The sequence below is a fragment of the Neocloeon triangulifer genome, unplaced genomic scaffold (genome assembly GCF_031216515.1).
Source record: "Neocloeon triangulifer isolate White Clay Creek 2 clone unplaced genomic scaffold, ASM3121651v1 ptg000002l, whole genome shotgun sequence".
Taxonomy (NCBI): Eukaryota; Metazoa; Arthropoda; class Insecta; order Ephemeroptera; family Baetidae; genus Neocloeon; species Neocloeon triangulifer.
This window is the reverse complement of record NW_026775545.1, coordinates 9271792-9292293: the sequence shown is the minus strand read 5'-3', so window position 1 is coordinate 9292293 and position 20502 is coordinate 9271792. Positions and strand designations below refer to the sequence as shown.

The window sequence follows — 20502 nt, the reverse complement described above, 5'->3', positions numbered from 1 at the left end:
CCTTTGTGCTTTGGCGTGGTGGTTTTAAATTATAGGGTGGGTGTAATGGCCGCAGGTCATGCTACCCTGCTCTCTCAATGCATTTTCTGTGTGAACCCTCTTGGGCCACTCATTGCAGGCATATTTCCAGCCCATATTTTTAATAATTCCCAAACAACACCAGAGAATTTTTTTTAGCTCTTTGTCCCATCCGGCTCATTGTGCCGATTTTTGTCCCAGCAGTTTACGGAAACGACGGTCAGCACATGTGTGAATAGGTCGCAGGGATATAAATTTTGAATATTGGCAGCCGCCGCGCATCTTTCCTTTCAAGCGACAGCTTCTGTTTCCTCACACAATCGAGAAGGTTGCATCACTCGCGGCTTTGTTTGGGTTGCAACGGGACTAAAACAAAGTAAAGTGTGACCCTGGTTGATTTTTTTCAGAGGCAAAGACCACAAAAAACTTCACGCTTGTTTGACAATACAGACTACAATTCTGTTGTAAAATATTTTAGAGCAAAAAAATGGTTAAAAATTTTATAAAGAGTATGTGGTGCAATATTGGTAGCACTAGCAGGAGACAGAATTCAGTCTGGCACAAACCTCTGCCAAAGAAACAGTGATCCTTGTGAACGTATTGGAATTACCGCAGAATATGGACACATATTTTACAGTGCTGCAAGGCCAGTAAGTTTAAAATATTTTTAATTAAAATTTATCGCGATAGTATTAATTATTGATAAACAAAATAATTCAGGCCTAGAATTAAAAAAAGTGAACAATATATCATGAACATAAAACTCTAAATCTCATATTTCAATTTACTGAATATGTAGATTGGTTTTGTAGTAATAATAATAAAACGACTTTGCAGTTAATTACAATTATATCATACAAGGGGTCTATCAATTTTAAATCAGCATGACAATAAAACGGCAAACCTTTAAAAATGATGAATCTTTATTTTTTTTAATATCTTCCATTATTAAAAATTTTGATTATAATTTAAATTTTTAACAAACAAAGTAATTAAAATTATTTTTTTCAATTTTTTGTTTCTAAATAATTTTTTTTGAATTAACTTTCGATCATCATGCATCCATGCAGCCTCCACTAACAAAACGGCATTTTATCGTTGATCCTCCCCTGGTCTGAGCTCATATTGGAAAATACTCTTGTAATTTGGAGACGCCACATAAATCAGTGGTGCATGCCGCGTAATTACGGGTTATCAATAAGTCGTAAATACCGCGAATGAGGTCAGACCGCGAGCGGCCAGAAAATTTCGCATCGCCTGAGAATAATATGTAACGAGGAAAGAAAGAGAGCTCATTGGTCGAGGAAACTTTCAGATTTTTTTCCCTTCGGATTGGCACCGCCGAGATGATTTCGGTCAAGCTATTATCAGCGCGGCTCGAGCTCCATAAATCAGTCAGGCAGGCGAGTTTGATTTATGCGCCGCCTTTGCTGTCAGGACAGCACAAGAAGAAAGGCCGGACTGAGCACCAACCAAAGGGAATAATTTCGTATACACGGCTAATAATAATGGGAATCCTTCTGACTGCGCGAGAGAGGCGCGGTGAAAATAACAGGTCTGCCTCGTCATCTTTGACAGACAGGCAAAAAGCGGCGAAATTATACGCCTGATTGTTGCTCGATGATAAAAGCAATGTGCGTAATGACACTTATTACTGTTCGCCAAACCAGATAAACTTTGAGATTAGCACTACTTGGATTAAGTAATTGGATTAGAAAAAGTTTGATGTATTATATTGGTTTGACCATTTCAAAAATTTCAGCAAGTCTTTATTAATTTTCAGACCAATACTTCCGAAGGAAAGTCATTTGTTCTTCACTAAAAAATTTGACTTTTTATTGCAAATGGCCTGAATAAGTTTTAGAGCAATAACATGCATCATGCATGACATTTAATATCAGAGTTTGATTGGTTTAATAAAAAAATAAATTAGTTAAAATGTTATATCAAGTAATTAAAAAAAAATATATATTAATAATAAGTGAGGGCATATATTATTTTGTTTTAATTACATTGTCATATAATATTTTCCTAGCGTAATGCAGGGTTGCAATTTAATTCACTCACCATTTGATACGATTTTATGAGTCATTTTTCCACACTAGCTGATCATTCCGACAAACACTCACCTGGAAAATAAACAAGAAATCAATTAACCAAAATGGAAAAAAATTAGTCACTTATTATTTGGTTAAAGTGATAAAAAAACTCTCATTCATTAATTCAAAATATTTCCACGGCACAATGAACTAATACAACATTATCTCAGGAAGCAACAGCAGCTATACCTGCTGAGCGATAATGAAAAGTTGTCATTCGAAAAATGTCCAAGCGCGCGCATCAGCTGGCCAGCAGTTTGTCGCACATGAAATCGTGACCGGAAACAGGGTGTCAGTGGCGACACGTTTTCTGCTGTCTAATAACTGCGTATATTTAATTTCATTTAAAAATTAAAATTAATATTTTTCATTTAAAGTTGCATTAATTCCCTTTAATTTATGCACAAAGCTCATATTAATCACGATTTTAATTTAATGGTATAAAATACAAATTGTGGCAAGTTTTTGCGGTAATTTTCACACGTGTTTTATGTGACAGTGTGTTGGGTGACAGCTATTATCAATCACGAAGAAGACGCGCGCGTGACACACAGGGGACGAGCAATGTATTCCAGAACAGGATGCGATAGCAAACGTTGGGAAATTAAAAAAAAAATTCACTGTTAGCGGGAAAATTGTGAAATAGGCCAAACAAATTATGTTTGTTAAAATAAAAATACAAAATGATCTGCAAACGTTGAACAATGTAACTAAAGAGCGCATAGATTACAACAAATATTAATTTGAAATTCATGACTAAATTATAATTAAAATACAAAAACATAATTAAAACAGGTTGAAACATTGAGCAATTATTAAAAAATGCATACATGTTTTGGAAAACTTTATGAATGTTAAAAATTTTAAAACTTTTGTCCTACAAAATATAAAAATCTTTTCTTTCAAAGTTACTCTCTAAAAGTTCAATGATATATGAAAATAAATTAATAAGATATGGCATAGGTTTAAAAAATTTTTATGTATTGTACAAAAAAGAAGTTGGCCAAAATGCGGAGTTTGAACTCACTTATTTTTCCCATTGATCAAAAGCCTCTCATTTAGAGCAAGCCTTTGCGCGCGGCCGTGCGTACATATCCGAGCAAATTAATTCAGCAAACACGTTCTCCGAGTGGAAGCAATCAGAAACAAACAAAACAAGCCGTTCGCTCAGGCCGCGAACTGAGGCACCAGTGCGAGATCGATGCGGCCGCGCCGCTTTCGCGCCTCTCCCGCCAGAGCCGGTTTCGTCATCGAAAAAGTTTGCAGCTTTTCCACCAGAGGCGCACCACGCAAGAGACGCTCTGGCGGCGACACGAGCAACTTTCAGGGGGTGCGTGGTTGAGGGTGGAGCAGCCAGAGGGTGGCAAACTCGCGGCCATAACTCGCTGAGAGTTTGTCATTATTTGGTGAGGTTTATGAGACGTTTTTATGGCGGCGGTAATCCAGTTATTAAGAGCTCATTACCGCTTGAATCACCGCCACTTCATCACTCACCAAAGTGCACGCGTCTTTTTAACCACCCTGAGACAACAGGGCGGAATCAAAGCAGAGGAAATTTAAACTCAAGCAATTTAAAGAACAGCTCGTTCCGTTCTGATTGTTTTATATTTGAACGGATCAAATGATTTGCTTGGCATTTGCTAGTGAACTTTTTGCTCCTGCTCTTTACTGAGTAAAAATCTCTGTGTATCGGTTAAATGCTAAATTCTAGCATTTTGAATGTAATTTATTTACTTCTGAAATGCCATTTAATACTAAGTGTCCTGAATTGCTGTATGGAAATTTCATACATTTTTCCATTTACGTATTTTTTATTATATAAGTATGGAAAATTGAAATTTATACCATGAGAAAATAAAATGCAACCTGCTGAACCTCGGTGCACGTCCGGTTGCATAAATGCATTCAGTAAAAATTATTAATTGATGACAGCCTTGCCGAGCAGGTTGCACTATTTTTTATTATTATTAAAATTTTTACCATTTTTGCGATTCTTTTAACGTATCGAATTTTAAATTTTGAATTTGGCAATATTCAGCCACTCTCGCATTTCGGGCAGGTGCGAATTGATCCTGGCAAGCAATATTTCATCATTTTGTCGGAGCACACATTTCCGACGAGCTGCTTTCAATAAATTACCAAGGCCCAACACATACATTGGCATTTTCATTCCGCACGCCCGATACAAAATTATATCCGCGCGAGTGTAATTCAAGCATACATATGTATTAACATCTCTCTCGCGCTCCACCGGCGCGGCTGCTGGGCAATACATGTACGCACAATTGCGGTATGTACTGACACAGTATACAGTATCGGCGGGCGCGTGTACGCGCTGCATATGATTACATAATTTACAGGGGCCGAGTCGTGTCGTCCTTGGCTGGCAACACATCTCCAGTCGGCCATAAATTGGCACTGACACTCGAAAAACAAAACCAGCCCCAGCCTGGGGAGTTCCATTTGAAGCCGCCCGCCCGCCTATGTGCGTATATGCAACACTCGTTGCACGCACGCTCGCACCGTTGCCTAACCAGTAGGCGCCTTATAAAGATTATAGCTCATTTTTTCCGAGTTTTGATTATACTCCTAGTTAATCATTGAGCTTATTATTTTTTTTTTATGTATCGTGTACATTTAAATTAAACAGACAACAATTTTAGTCTATTTGAACAATAATTTTTTTTTTTAAATATCTTAAAATTTTTATACTCATTTTGCAAACTATTTTTATTATTAATCAAAGATGTTTTATTTTTCTTTTATAAATTAATAAATTAGATATTAAACGAAATATTTTTATTACATTGCACATAAAATCAAATACTTTAGTATTTCATGGTTATTATTATAAAAAAATTATGTACATATTTTGCCACCGAATTTGATCTTGTTTAAATCAAATATACATAATATTCCTGAGATGGTTGCTCTCATCATATAAACGATATATACCTGTAATGGAGAGTAACATTGGAATGATGATGAATAAGTTAATTACTGAAAATTTCATCACATTTATTCTGAACTAGATAAGACTTAAACGTAGTAACCACAATTAGTTAATTGTTTAAAAATTAAAATTTGCCTCTGAAAAAGATGAAATTTAATGAAAATATTGTATAATAAATTTATTAAGTATTATGCTAACAGTGATTTTTGGAATGAAAAAAAAATTGTTTGAGAAAAGTCCCGGACACAATCAGAAAAAAAAATTAAAACGGTTTGTTTTGCACGCAGTGAAAACTTCATTTTGATTAATCCATTTTTAATTCATCCTCCCCTAATTTCCCTGCTCCCTTTCCAGCAGTGCATATCCCAACAAAACGACGCGAGAAGCGCCAAAAAGGCAATTTAAATCGCATGCTGCCTGGCTTTCTCTCTCTCCATACTGCGCTAGCTGTGTTGCCGCTATGCGCGTTTGTTTGCTGTTTATAATTCCATAATTTAGAGGGGCCGGCACCGCTCGCTCTTGTGCTGAGCTGTATGTTTCTGCCTCGGATGGAAAGGGTTAATTCAAGGAAATCCTTTAATTTATTCGCGTGCGCCGCCCCTCGCTCTCTCTCGGCAGCAAAGTGGCTGCTGCAAGCGCCCCTCGTCGAAAACAAAAAACATGTAATGTAATGGGGGTATGTAGTGTAACTGCTGCAGCGCTAATATTAATTGCAAAATAATCATTGTGCACGCGCAATTACAAGAGAGCCAACTTCCGGCTGCCGTTCATCATCTGCCGGCGGCGCGCGGTCATGCAGCAACTCCGCTCGGAATTGCAAAAAAGTCCTACTTCGGAAATTATTTATCGACTCTGTGACACCTCAAGAATAATTTTCTTTATTAATAATTAATGACTACTGCTGCTGCTGCCTCTTGGTGCGTGTTTCTTTTGCTGATTTATCGTGGCGGAAAACAATTTTGAACTTATAACGCTTCACCAATGTTAAATTGTCTATGAAAGGATTTTGTAAAGTTTGTGTTATGCTGGTTTTTCCTGTTTGCTTTGCGTGCTCCAGATCTATTCAGATTGACCTCAGCATAAGAAATTCAAAAATTGGAAAAGCTTTAAAATTCTATAATGTTTAGAGAGATTAATCAATTGAAAAATAATTAAATTTAAAAATAGGTATAAAAATAATATATAAAATTTTTGTTTTGCCTTTGCATAAAGACAAAATTTACATAATAATTTTATTGATTTGTTTAATGCTGCATCAGTTTGCAAAAATAAAATATTATTATAAATCATTAGAAAAAAAAATAAGATAATACTTCAATAATTTTACATTGAAGGAAAAACTGTTATAGTTGTCATTTTTCTTATAGAAATTTTCTAATGCATTAATGAACTTCAACCTCAATCAAAATGCACTCGGAACTTTCAAATTGCAGTATATTGCTATGGGCATACACAGGCGGTGGAGGACAATAAAATCAATAAATTTCACGCCGGGTCCATTATGAATATGATTATGGGGCGCAGTACAAATAACACGCAAATGAAAATAATGCAGAGAGCAGCGACGGAATTCTCGGCCAAGTGTGTGTGTATGTGCGGGCGCGAGAGAGGCGGTCTATTTATTTGAACACGAGTATTTATCAGCTTCCTGCCGCCATAAGCAAAGTGTGTCGCTGTTGGTCTGCTGCCAGTGCATGCTCCTCCATAAATCCGTGGGTAATTTATCTGTTGCATTCGTGCCAGCTTTAGCATATATAAGGAAAAAAATTGAGAATCTCAACCCTTTTGGTGCCCAGCGAGGGGAGATCATTAGTGAGTGCAAGAGAGAGAAAGACAACAAAAGAAAGAAGCACCACATAGAGCAATATTATGTAGTCAGCGAGAGAGAAAGAGGAGCCGCCGCCACTCGCGGTCAATAAAATAAATTTCTCCCCCATCCCATAAATATAAAGATGGCTGCTGTAGCGCTGCAACACAAAACTTTCGATGCGCCATTGTGATTGGTGGGATTTATCACGTGGGCCGTAATCAATCTTCGTGAAGAAGCAGCTCCAACCCTCATTTATCATTGCTGCCACCGCGCCGCCGGGCTCACCCTTAATGCGCCTCGTGTGCGCCCCCGGCATTCCACGCGGCGCTCATTCCGATCGCGCCCAAAGAAATTTAATTAAAATTTCTGGCCTCACCACAGCAGCAGCGGCAGCGCGAAATGAATCTGGGAATTGGGCCACTTATTTCTTTTCGGACGGCTTCACTCGACCGTGAATGTTTTATTATAGACAAGAGGATCTACTGTTAATATTAATATTATGGATTTCGCCCCGTGTAATTTGCTTGATGGACGAGCGACACGCCAATAATCGGCTCATCATCATAAACCGAGATAAAAGCGGGCTGGAAATGGAAGGGCTGCACAGGTGCCATCACCATGCTGATTTATAATATGCCTTGGAAAGCGTGGTCAATCAAAACTATCAAAAAGGCATCATTGATAGAGGAGGCCAGATTGGCTGGTTTGTTGGAAATTCATGAAGCAATTTTAGAGGGATGAAAAATTCAAAACAAATTGCTGATCATTTGCATTAATTACTGATTCTGATTTTTCCAATTAAATTTGTGTTAAGTTACAACAATAATTATGCGCCTATTTACTTTGAAAAATTTTACACATAAAAATTAAATTTAAATACTATTTCCGTGTAGATTTGTCAAAATTTTAAATTTTATTACTTATTTAATGTAGTATATTATAATTAATTTAACTTAATGCTCAATCCAAAATTCTTTATTCATAAGTATGTAGAATTGTGAATAATTATAAAAATTAAAAATTAAATAATTGTTATAGTTTTTACATGCGTCCAGTATAATCATAAATTGCATAAAAATACAAAGTCCTTTTGTTAATTGATAATTTTAACGTTAATAAGTAATTAAATGAACATGACATTGTGCTAGTGTCGATACAAATTAATATAATTATATAAAATCTAATAAATAATTTAATTTATCAATATTATGGGCAATTTGATGAAAAGTAACAATTAATCAGCAATCAATTGAAGTTATTTTTCATTAATTTTATTTAGATATTAACTTAAAAAACGTCTACCAATTGTAAATTTTCATGAAATAATATAAAATAATTAATTAAATTAGGTGGTGCATTTTTGTGAAATAGAAAAATATGAAATGCCTTTAATTACTACTTTCCTACAAATTAATTCCTATAGCATATAATTGTTACAAGTTACACACAATCGGCAGCTGCTCCTAATTAGAGCCTCTTTGTCTCTCTCCTTTTCCACGCAGCACTGAACTCTCAGCGCTCGACCAAAATCCCACACTGCGTTCTTTTTCTTTCTTCAACTTTTCATTGTTGGTGCCGCGTGACAGCGGGCAGGTATAAAAAAAGGACAAAAAACGCGGCGAGCAAAGCTGCCTTTGTACAAAATGTCACTCTCTTTTGTGCTGCTGCTGCTGCTTTTTGTGTCCATATAGCATTCCTTTGGCCCGGCAACAAAAAGCATGGCTGAGAGCTGCCAACGCCACATGCACCCCCGGCCGGCTCATCCCCCGCTTCGCCCCCTGCGCAATATGGCTGCATCGCGCTCGCCAATTCATCACTAGCACCACCAGCCGCTCCCTCTCTAAATTTATATAACATGACTGATTTTGCATGTGTGAGCCAAATGGAGATGCGTTTTTTTTTTTGTTCGCTCGTATTACTCTCCGATAATAATTTTAATTGATTGTGGTCTCTGCATCATCGGTATGCGGCGGCGTAAATAATAAAACCGCAGGCAGTTGGACCCAAAGAGAGAGCCTCTCCTCTCACTCTCCATTAGTGAAATATGCTGATGACGACGGGCAATAAATTAATTACGCCACTTGATTGGTTTCGGCGGGCGCGCGAAAGAGAGTTGCGCGTGTAACGCGCAAATTGCGAAATTAATTATGGACAGCGGCACGGAGAGATTTATCGATCTGATTTCCTGCTATGACCATTATTTAAAAGAAATAATACACATGCACACATTCAGGTTCATAAATTTATTCGCAATTTATAAACTCCGAAATTGAATTAAAAACGCAGCTATCATGGTAATTTTCACCCCTCACAGCGTTAAAAATTTTCGTCAAAAGTATATTAATTTTCATTATCTCATCCGGCCCGCTTGGCTCGTCGGCAATTGATAAATTAAATTTTTTATTTCGCAAAATCATCTTTCTCCCCTTGAGAGTTTTTTTCCTTATCTCTCCGTTTTTGTGGGCGAAACAGACGAGCTGCTGGTTTGTGTATCAGAATATTACTCTTGGCAAGGAAAAATTAGCGAGGGTCTCTCTATGTGCCGCATGAGAAGAAGAGCGACGCCGGTATTTAATCAAATGCAAACACAGCACTTGGCTGCACATAAAAATAATAATGTTCCGCCGGCGGAGAGACGACGGCGGCGGCGAGAGAGAGCAAGGCTAAATTAAATTTTTATTGATCTGAATATACACACAAGGCCTGTGAATTATGCATCAGTAAAAGAGGAAGAGTGGGTTAATATATATTAAAATAAGAATTTCAAGAAAAAATACTTGTTTCACCACAATAAAAAAAAAATGTATTAAATTCCAGACAAAAATTTTAAATGATTAAAATATTAATTTATTGTTACCATATTTTTGCTATTTATAATAGGGGAAGTGCGCAGCCCTGGCGCTAGAGCGTTGGTGGCTGTCTTTCGAACTTTTTGCACTTTGTCAGAAATGCGGATCCCGGTGACTAAAACGAGTATAGCTAACTGAATACGTCATGGATACCTTAGGGGCAGTAACTGGTGGTGGCCGATGAAACCTGTGAGAGTTTACAGTTGTTGCATCGCACCGCGGTGGAGCGTGGGGATGTCGAAAAGCAGCCAAATGTTGGGCAGCTCGGCTTCTGCCGGAGTGCCTCGCAGGCGCATGCGTCAGCGACTTACGGCGTTGGCCGAAAGTGTGGTTTTGCTACTGGTGCTAGCTTCACTGAACTGAACCAGCTGGCTGAAGAAAATGAAAACAGCGACCGGCGACGCGACCGCTCATTTTTAGAGTGTGACTCAACTTTCCCGTCATTTTTCACGAGTAAGTTTACACCAGCACTGCATGGTCTTTACGCTTAAAAGCCAAATCGAATCGCCGACCCGGCTAGAGTCGACAAAAAGCGACAAACGAGAAATGGTTCGTGTACACGAGGCACACATTAATATTCGCAACGCAAAGACTCAGCCAGAGGGTGAACGGGCGGAATAAGGCGCAAGCAAAGATTATTTCTTGGTGTTCTGATTTTGAATTGTGAGCTACAAACCCATTCTTACACTTTCTCGTTGCATATTTTGTCGTGGTTTTACTTGCGATTCTGCTGATCTCATCAAACAAACTTTTTATCACCCGTCGCCATTCGCCATGTGGTTGCCTTAATATGCATACATAAACAGAATGGTGCAATTTATTTTTATAAAAAAGAATAAGCGCGTGATTATAATTGAGTTAATATGTGTTGTATTAATTAAACTTGAAGGGGGTCAAATGTAAAATGTACATATTGTCTTTTGCGATTAAAGTTTATCTTCATTAAAAGTTAGTTCCTCATTCTCGATTTCTTCTTTCAGGCCTCCGCACGAGAGCGATTTAATTGTGTGACGACTGTGCACATGAGTGTTGGACCAGAAGTTATGTTCCTGCCAGCAAAGAGTATCGGACATAAGAGAAGGCTGCTGCAATGCACTCGTCCTTGATCTTACTAACTGTCGGTAAGATAAATTTGCCCCGAGTGAAGCCCTTTCGACTCTCGCAGCCTACCATCCAACTACCTCTGCCCACCCAATCCAACCAGTATGTTTATGGAATAAAAATTTGATATCTTGAACAAATCTCTGAATCCATCCTTCAACTTTTGACAATAAAATTTTTTGTACAAAGTCTCTTGATGTGCCCTTCGCCTTTAAACACTGGTTTGAATTTTGGCACGTAAAGTCGGTGTTTCTTTTTTTTTAACTGTGAATTTCTTTTTCCAGGCTGACTGCAGTGGATGGGCGCCCCAGTGGTTTTTGCAATTGATTTGCCAAAAATTGAATTTCTCGGATGAAAGAAAGTCGGAAAGAGCACTCGTCCCAAAATTTCGAGCCGCTCCGTGCCAGGCGGCGCTCCACTCATCCTCGGCAAGTCGACTGTGTCTCACATTGGGTAATTAACTAACTCACTCCCTGCCTCACCCCTTCCAACTCTGCTCCCCAACCGCCGTGCCAAGCATTATTAAACTAATCAAAATTTCTTTGACCAAAAATCCCTTGATGCTCCCATCGTATTTTACCACTGCTTTCAATTTTGGCACGTAAAGTCGGTGTTTCTTTTTTTTAACTGTGAATTTCTTTTTCCAGGCTGACTGCAGTGGATGGGCGCCCCAGTGGTTTTTGCAATTGATTTGCCAAAAATTGAATTTCTCGGATGAAAGAAAGTCGGAAAGAGCACTCGTCCCAAAATTTCGAGCCGCTCTGTGCCAGGCGGCGCTCCACTCATCCTCGGCAAGTCGACTGTGTCTCACATTGGGTAATTAACTAACTCACTCCCTGCCTCACCCCTTCCAACTCTGCTCCCCAACCGCTGTGCCAAGCATTATTAAACTAATCAAAATTTCTTTGACCAAAAATCCCTTGATGCTCCCTTCGTATTTTACCACTGCTTTCAATTTTGGCACGTAAAGACGGTGTTTCTTTTTTTTAACTGTGAATTTCTTTTTCCAGGCTGACTGCAGTGGATGGGCGCCCCAGTGGTTTTTGCAATTGATTTGCCAAAAATTGAATTTCTCGGATGAAAGAAAGTCGGAAAGAGCACTCGTCCCAAAATTTCGAGCCGCTCCGTGCCAGGCGGCGCTCCACTCATCCTCGGCAAGTCGACTGTGTCTCACATTGGGTAATTAACTAACTCACTCCCTGCCTCACCCCTTCCAACTCTGCTCCCCAACCGCCGTGCCAAGCATTATTAAACTAATCAAAATTTCTTTGACCAAAAATCCCTTGATGCTCCCTTCGTATTTTACCACTGCTTTCAATTTTGGCACGTAAAGTCGGTGTTTCTTTTTTTTAACTGTGAATTTCTTTTTCCAGGCTGACTGCAGTGGATGGGCGCCCCAGTGGTTTTTGCAATTGATTTGCCAAAAATTGAATTTCTCGGATGAAAGAAAGTCGGAAAGAGCACTCGTCCCAAAATTTCGAGCCGCTCTGTGCCAGGCGGCGCTCCACTCATCCTCGGCAAGTCGACTGTGTCTCACATTGGGTAATTAACTAACTCACTCCCTGCCTCACCCCTTCCAACTCTGCTCCCCAACCGCTGTGCCAAGCATTATTAAACTAATCAAAATTTCTTTGACCAAAAATCCCTTGATGCTCCCTTCGTATTTTACCACTGCTTTCAATTTTGGCACGTAAAGACGGTGTTTCTTTTTTTTAACTGTGAATTTCTTTTTCCAGGCTGACTGCAGTGGATGGGCGCCCCAGTGGTTTTTGCAATTGATTTGCCAAAAATTGAATTTCTCGGATGAAAGAAAGTCGGAAAGAGACCTCGTCCCAAAATTCGAGCCGCTCCGTGCCAGGCGGCGCTCCACTCATCCTCGGCAAGTCGACTGTGTCTCACATTGGGTAATTAACTAACTCACTCCCTGCCTCACCCCTTCCAACTCTGCTCCCCAACCGCTGTGCCAAGCATTATTAAACTAATCAAAATTTCTTTGACCAAAAATCCCTTGATGCTCCCTTCGTATTTTGCCACTGGTTTCAATTTTGGCAAGTAAAGTCGGTGTTTCTTTTTTTTAACTGTGAATTTCTTTTTCCAGGCTGACTGCAGTGGATGGGCGCCCCAGTGGTTTTTGCAATTGATTTGCCAAAAATTGAAATTCTCGGATGAAAGAAAGTCGGAAAGAGCACTCGTCCCAAAATTTCGAGCCGCTCCGTGCCAGGCGGCGCTCCACTCATCCTCGGCAAGTCGACTGTGTCTCACATTGGGACTCACTCCCTGCCTCACCCCTTCCAACTCTGCTCCCCAACCGCTGTGCCAAGTATTATTAAACAAATTAAAATTTTTTTGGCCAAAATTCCCTTGATGCTCCCTCCGTCTTTTTGGACGCCTCACATGTTCATATAAGATTTTTGCTCAAAATTAATTTTCATTGGTTAAACAAGTTGGACTGAGCATTTGTTTGTTTTTGAAGCTAGTGTTTATAAATAAATTTCAGCAAGAAAAGTATTAATCCTTTTTGGTTTATTGTTTTTTATTTGATAAATTTCATAACATATTATTTATTTGAATTATTGTTCAGTATAAATATCTTCAACTATGATCGAAACATATCCTAAGGTTTGACTAGATAACCTGTGCCTGTGAAATTCGCCAATGTGGCACAGCAGATCCAAATCCTGTCAATCATTGGCATGAGAGTGATTGGGATTGTGTTATCCAGAATGTGAAATTCTTTTATTTTTCTAATTGCCCTTTCGACATGAACCCTAATTTCAGCAATTCTCTCACTGTTCCTTAATTCTTCAGAACTGAAACGCTCCTTATTCTTCAAGAAATCGGGGATCAGGACTTCCACTCCCTTTTTTTCGAGAACTTTTGCAATATCGAAGCCTCGATCAGCCATCACAATGTCACCTGTTCTCAGTTTTTCCATGATCCCGCAGTGCTGGAAAAGCTTTTTGTCTGATGTTCGGCCAGCATAGACACGTGATACAAAAGTAATGGTTCCATTTGTATCAATTGCCACAAGCATTTTTCCAGTGACGTGGTTCTTGTAAGAAGAGAAAATTTCCTTTTGTGCCTGAGATGCACTTGGTCTCTCGGTGTAGATCTCTGTGGCATCTACGATAGTAATTATCTTCTTCAGCCTATCCTTTAATGGGTTCGGGATGAGCATTGGGTTGCTTGGTGCTTCTGGTGTCCAGAATTCAATTTGAGAGAGTCTATCAGCCATTAATAGGAGCCATGTGTTTATGATACGGGATGTGCGCCCCGGGCTGATTCCAAAAAGGTGCCCTAGGTGTTTTACTTCATAGCCTCTACGCAGACGGATCATGGTCATGAAGAACTCGTCAGTCTTCGTCATTTTAGGAACCCTAAATTTACCAAGATCTTTATCTGAATCGTGCGTTTTCGCTTTGCTGCCTAGATAATTCATGGTATTTGCATCTTCAATAAAGAACTGGTAGAAGCAGTAAAAAACATCGTAATCTCTGAAGCCGGTGTAAAACTTGATAGCGTCGGTATCTTCAACAAAACGGAGGATACCGAAGCTTGATTCTAGTTTCTTCTTCATAAGAAGTCTTGATTTCAACAGCAATCCGTCAGCCTTCCTTCTTAAAGCAGACGTAGTTTGTGTAGGAGTGTCAAAATCGTCTTCTTGCAGCTGCGAGGCTTCACTGGAGGAATCGCTTTGGTAATTTTCTTCTTCGTCTTCTTTGCTCATTTCTATTTCTCCGCTTCTTAACAGGATGGATTCTGTGAGAAAAAAATATAAAAAAATTAGTAAATTTTAAAAACAAAATGCTTCTAATTCACCATCAAATGCATAAGTTTCTTTGTTTTGCATATTTGAGCTCAAATCAATCGTAGAATCGAAATTGAGTTTTCTTTTTCTGGGAACTACAGCCGGTGTGCACAGGAGGTTTGAATCTTGAACTTGGTGAGCCAAATCTACACAAAATCATTAAATACATAATTTGAGCATATGCACACAAAAATATTTTTTTCTTTACCATTTTCTGGAGTTCCAAATAATGTGAATGGAGGTGCTGGTGCAGGACTGCTGGTACAAAGCTGCTCTCCTTGTGAACTGCTGGTCGAGTCATCATTAGCACACAACGTCACAAAATCATCATTTTCATTAAGCTAAAGTCAAATTTATTAGTTTTCTTTTTTAAGTATATAATATGGTAAAAATACTATAACACAGATACGTGAGGACAATGGAGACATAGTAATAAATTATATTTTAGATTTACCTTTAAATTGCAAGAGCTCAGAAGTTGATTTACAGATTCTGTGTTGTTTTCTTCAGAGCATATTTGCAAATTAATTTCTTCTGAGCTGCTCTGTTGGACTTCACTAAATGATTCCAAAATCTGCATATGTTGGGAATGACGGCCCATGTCCTCTTCACATGGCCAAGATCTGGCCTCTGCATGATTTGGTTTTGGCAGAGGAGAGTCTTCCACCTTTTCAAAGCCCTGCGTCTGGTGGTTGGTACTGCCACTCACATCATTCTTTAGTTGGATGCAACCGGAGAACGCTTGAGGGACAGCGTCATCCTTGAGAAAAACTCTGTTGCCACTTCTGACAAAGTCCTCTTCTAAGAAATGATCGCTGCAAACAATCAAATTGCCAACATGAAGGACCATAAAGCCAGCATCCTTCACAGCTTTCGACCACAAAGATTTCTTTCTTTTTGTAGTTGCTCTGTGAAATGTGAGTCCACTGCAAATCCGTGAGTCTTGGAGACAAAGGCCGCACACTGAGTAACCCATGCTGAAGGAATTGGCAGAAATCAGAACATGAATAAAAACAAAAGTAGTGCACACTTACTCAATCCTATAATACAGGATAATCTAGAATTTGCAGCGGCTTGCGCCTCAAAATGTGTTTGTGAGTAACGCGCAGTTAATCATAACTGGAATGCGGAAACCAACAAGAGCAAGGCTGTTTCACAAAAGAGACAGGAACATACACAGACATTCCTTTGCCCTTCTTGCACAGACACTACTACTTCAAGAGAGCAAGAAAATCAATCAAAACTTCTGAACTATGCGCATCAAGAAGAAACGCGTTGATGCGCATGATTTAAAGTGGGCGGATAACGGCGCTGATTTTTAAAAATACTTATCCCATCATAGTCTTGTATGTATCTGAGCTGTGAGCACGTGGATCGTTCTGTAATGCAACTTACACAATACCTAAGAACCAAGAATGCGTTGCTGGAAGTGCTCGACTGAAATCACAGAAGAACATCTAGAGTGCGAATTATGTCCAGAAGCAATACATGAAGCTTGTTTGGACACGGAAGAAGCTGAAATTGTTCAATTGGAAGGCTTTTGGAGATGTTACTGCTGTACGGAAACTGTTGAAAAGTTTCAATCGGACCCCTCTGCTGCTGGTATGTAATTTTTCTTGAATATTATTGATTTTTAGAGTGCATACAATTTTTCAGCTCTGCAGACTATCTGGGACAGGATTGTTCCCAATGATAACTGGGGTGTTAATTTTCCCGTCGAAATTAATATTTCCCAAGAAGACATTGGAAATTCATATGAAAAATCCAGCAGACATCACAGAGAGGGATTCACTCTGTTCATGGAAGGACATGTAACCACATTGCAAACCTGCCTGCAAAATAAAACAGCATGGTTCAAGGCAGTAGTTGAAGCAACTCAGAAAACAAAACTAGGCTATAATGCATTTGTAGCATACAAACTTTATCCTGCAAATGAAGGCCGTCGAAGTAAGCGTATTTGGGGCTTATGCAACTGCCCTGCTGGCACTGATGGAATGTGCAAGCATTCCATTGCTCTTCAATACAAAATTTGGAGCTGTGCACAATTAGGGACAGAGGTTCTCGATGGCGATTTTGACACTCCAACTCCAACTGGTATTTTGAAAGATTCTTATAAAATAAAATTGTTAACAAATATTTCCCCATAGGCAAACTCCAACTATGGCATGCTATGAAGCCTACGAACGATGAGCCTCTGCTATTTTCAGAGATCAACTTTGTCAGGCATGACGAAAGCCGAGCCGGGAGATTTGTCCAGCCTCTTGGTGCAGAAATTGCTAGACACCAACTACTCCCTTCTGGACGTGCTACTTTACCATCTTCGAGGGTCATGGATCTTGCCTCAAGTTTACGGCGTGTTGGATTTGACCCTCCCGTTCTGAAAAACCTTGAAGCCAATGAGTACAAAACAAAAGCAAGCAGAATTTTAAGCAATGAGCAATCACAAGAAGTCCTGGTGGACAAACTGTTTGAGATAATGGAGAAAGCTAGTTACTCAAAAAGTATCGTTCCAAATAATGAGTACGAGCTAACATTTTTGAGAGACTTCATTTTAGTTGATTGGCCAAAGAGTAGAGAGATTGAGAGAAACACACGTTTCCAGAGTCAAAGCAAGCACTGGTACAAGGCTAGGCTCCACAGAATCACAGCGACTCAGGTTCACAGCCTCGCTAGTGAAAATGCTAGAACAGATGCATGGAAGAGGTTTGCGGGCAAAAGAAAGTTCTTCACCAGCTCCTCTGTCCAACATGATATTCGTTTTGAAGAAGAGGCATTCCACAAGTTCCTCAATGTTGCAAACGACCGAGACTCACTGAAAATAGAAGCCCACTCATCCATTGGCCTTCTCGTCCATCCAAATTTCTCCTTTACAGGTGCCTCTCCTGACAGACTAATTTCCATCGACGGCGAGCTTTTCTTGGTTGAAATCAAATGTCCCTACAATCCCTTCATTCGTAAGAAGTCACTTAAACTGAAATTCAAAGATAAAGACTTTTACATTAATCTTGATAAGAATGGAAAGCCCTTTTTGAAAGAGAATCATCCATACTACAGTCAAATTCAAGCACAACTACTGATCTCAAATATTGAAAAAGCATTCCTTGTGCTTTTTGTTCCACCCATAGACATTGAATACTTTGTGATTTACAGAAATCATTCTTTCATCAACAGAAAGATGGATGTATTACATAAAGTGTACCAAGAAAACTTGCTTCCTCAATTTGTACAGGAAGTGTATCGCATCCAGCAATAAGAATAAAATTTTTCATTTGATGAACAAAACAAAATTATTGTGATTAGACTCATTTATTAGATGTTTCACAGGACCAGGTTAACTGGTCAAACCTTAGAATCTGTTTCACGGTTGAAGATATTTATACGGTACAAGAAATCAAATAAATAATATGTTATGAAATTTATCAAATAAAAAACAATAAACCAAAAAGGATTAATACTTTTCTTGCTGAAATTTATTTATAAACACTAGCTTCAAAAACAAACAAATGCTCAGTCCAACTTGTTTAACCAATGAAAATTAATTTTGAGCAAAAATCTTATATGAACATGTGAGGCGTCCAAAAAGACGGAGGGAGCATCAAGGGAATTTTGGCCAAAAAAATTTTAATTTGTTTAATAATACTTGGCACAGCGGTTGGGGAGCAGAGTTGGAAGGGGTGAGGCAGGGAGTGAGTCCCAATGTGAGACACAGTCGACTTGCCGAGGATGAGTGGAGCGCCGCCTGGCACGGAGCGGCTCGAAATTTTGGGACGAGGTCTCTTTCCGACTTTCTTTCATCCGAGAAATTCAATTTTTGGCAAATCAATTGCAAAAACCACTGGGGCGCCCATCCTCTGCAGTCAGCCTGGAAAAAGAAATTCACAGTTAAAAAAAAGAAACACCGACTTTACTTGCCAAAATTGAAACCAGTGGCAAAATACGAAGGGAGCATCAAGGGATTTTTGGTCAAAGAAATTTTGATTAGTTTAATAATGCTTGGCACAGCGGTTGGGGAGCAGAGTTGGAAGGGGTGAGGCAGGGAGTGAGTTAGTTAATTACCCAATGTGAGACACAGTCGACTTGCCGAGGATGAGTGGAGCGCCGCCTGGCACGGAGCGGCTCGAAATTTTGGGACGAGGTCTCTTTCCGACTTTCTTTCATCCGAGAAATTCAATTTTTGGCAAATCAATTGCAAAAACCACTGGGGCGCCCATCCTCTGCAGTCAGCCTGGAAAAAGAAATTCACAGTTAAAAAAAAGAAACACCGACTTTACTTGCCAAAATTGAAACCAGTGGCAAAATACGAAGGGAGCATCAAGGGATTTTTGGTCAAAGAAATTTTGATTAGTTTAATAATGCTTGGCACAGCGGTTGGGGAGCAGAGTTGGAAGGGGTGAGGCAGGGAGTGAGTTAGTTAATTACCCAATGTGAGACACAGTCGACTTGCCGAGGATGAGTGGAGCGCCGCCTGGCACGGAGCGGCTCGAAATTTTGGGACGAGTGCTCTTTCCGACTTTCTTTCATCCGAGAAATTCAATTTTTGGCAAATCAATTGCAAAAACCACTGGGGCGCCCATCCACTGCAGTCAGCCTGGAAAAAGAAATTCACAGTTAAAAAAAAGAAACACCGTCTTTACGTGCCAAAATTGAAAGCAGTGGTAAAATACGAAGGGAGCATCAAGGGATTTTTGGTCAAAGAAATTTTGATTAGTTTAATAATGCTTGGCACAGCGGTTGGGGAGCAGAGTTGGAAGGGGTGAGGCAGGGAGTGAGTTAGTTAATTACCCAATGTGAGACACAGTCGACTTGCCGAGGATGAGTGGAGCGCCGCCTGGCACAGAGCGGCTCGAAATTTTGGGACGAGTGCTCTTTCCGACTTTCTTTCATCCGAGAAATTCAATTTTTGGCAAATCAATTGCAAAAACCACTGGGGCGCCCATCCACTGCAGTCAGCCTGGAAAAAGAAATTCACAGTTAAAAAAAAGAAACACCGACTTTACGTGCCAAAATTGAAAGCAGTGGTAAAATACGAAGGGAGCATCAAGGGATTTTTGGTCAAAGAAATTTTGATTAGTTTAATAATGCTTGGCACGGCGGTTGGGGAGCAGAGTTGGAAGGGGTGAGGCAGGGAGTGAGTTAGTTAATTACCCAATGTGAGACACAGTCGACTTGCCGAGGATGAGTGGAGCGCCGCCTGGCACGGAGCGGCTCGAAATTTTGGGACGAGTGCTCTTTCCGACTTTCTTTCATCCGAGAAATTCAATTTTTGGCAAATCAATTGCAAAAACCACTGGGGCGCCCATCCACTGCAGTCAGCCTGGAAAAAGAAATTCACAGTTAAAAAAAAGAAACACCGTCTTTACGTGCCAAAATTGAAAGCAGTGGTAAAATACGAAGGGAGCATCAAGGGATTTTTGGTCAAAGAAATTTTGATTAGTTTAATAATGCTTGGCACAGCGGTTGGGGAGCAGAGTTGGAAGGGGTGAGGCAGGGAGTGAGTTAGTTAATTACCCAATGTGAGACACAGTCGACTTGCCGAGGATGAGTGGAGCGCCGCCTGGCACAGAGCGGCTCGAAATTTTGGGACGAGTGCTCTTTCCGACTTTCTTTCATCCGAGAAATTCAATTTTTGGCAAATCAATTGCAAAAACCACTGGGGCGCCCATCCACTGCAGTCAGCCTGGAAAAAGAAATTCACAGTTAAAAAAAAGAAACACCGACTTTACGTGCCAAAATTGAAAGCAGTGGTAAAATACGATGGGAGCATCAAGGGATTTTTGGTCAAAGAAATTTTGATTAGTTTAATAATGCTTGGCACGGCGGTTGGGGAGCAGAGTTGGAAGGGGTGAGGCAGGGAGTGAGTTAGT

At 39.7% G+C, this 20502-nt stretch overlaps 3 protein-coding genes and 1 long non-coding RNA gene across 14 annotated transcripts in view; 2 read left to right on the top strand and 2 right to left on the bottom strand.

Annotated features, from left to right (window-relative positions):
* Nucleotides 1-20502, bottom strand: part of LOC132205142 (homeotic protein antennapedia-like) — a 110565-nt gene that overhangs the window by 67366 nt on the left and 22697 nt on the right. For 6 of the 11 annotated variants that reach the window (XM_059634040.1, XM_059634038.1, XM_059634032.1 and 3 more), the window contains exon 2: nt 2086-2147. The exons of 3 other annotated variants lie outside the window; for them this stretch is intronic. The gene's annotated coding sequence lies outside the window, so the exon portion shown is untranslated. Of the gene's footprint in view, nt 1-2085; nt 2148-3144; nt 3289-20502 lie in introns of those variants that run through there. 2 more of the 11 variants (XM_059634037.1, XM_059634031.1) reach the window with 1 other exon arrangement.
* Nucleotides 10010-11655, top strand: LOC132205145 (uncharacterized). The gene is made up of 3 exons (XR_009442668.1): nt 10010-10182; nt 10710-10850; nt 11115-11655. It is a non-coding gene; the product is annotated as an uncharacterized LOC132205145 (long non-coding RNA).
* Nucleotides 13186-19353, bottom strand: LOC132205139 (uncharacterized). The gene is made up of 6 exons (XM_059634024.1): nt 19058-19353; nt 18695-18863; nt 15093-18500; nt 14847-14979; nt 14650-14784; nt 13186-14589 (listed from the first exon to the last, which is right to left on the bottom strand). Exons 3-6 carry the CDS (start codon nt 15612-15614, stop codon nt 13445-13447), a joined length of 1935 nt encoding a protein of 644 aa, XP_059490007.1. The 5' UTR covers nt 15615-18500; nt 18695-18863; nt 19058-19353; the 3' UTR covers nt 13186-13444.
* LOC132205261 (uncharacterized) lies at nt 13945-17891 on the top strand. Its single transcript, XM_059634213.1, has 2 exons — nt 13945-16732; nt 16786-17891. The coding sequence occupies exons 1-2, from the start codon at nt 16438-16440 to the stop codon at nt 17889-17891; spliced, it is 1401 nt and encodes a 466-aa protein (XP_059490196.1). The 5' UTR covers nt 13945-16437.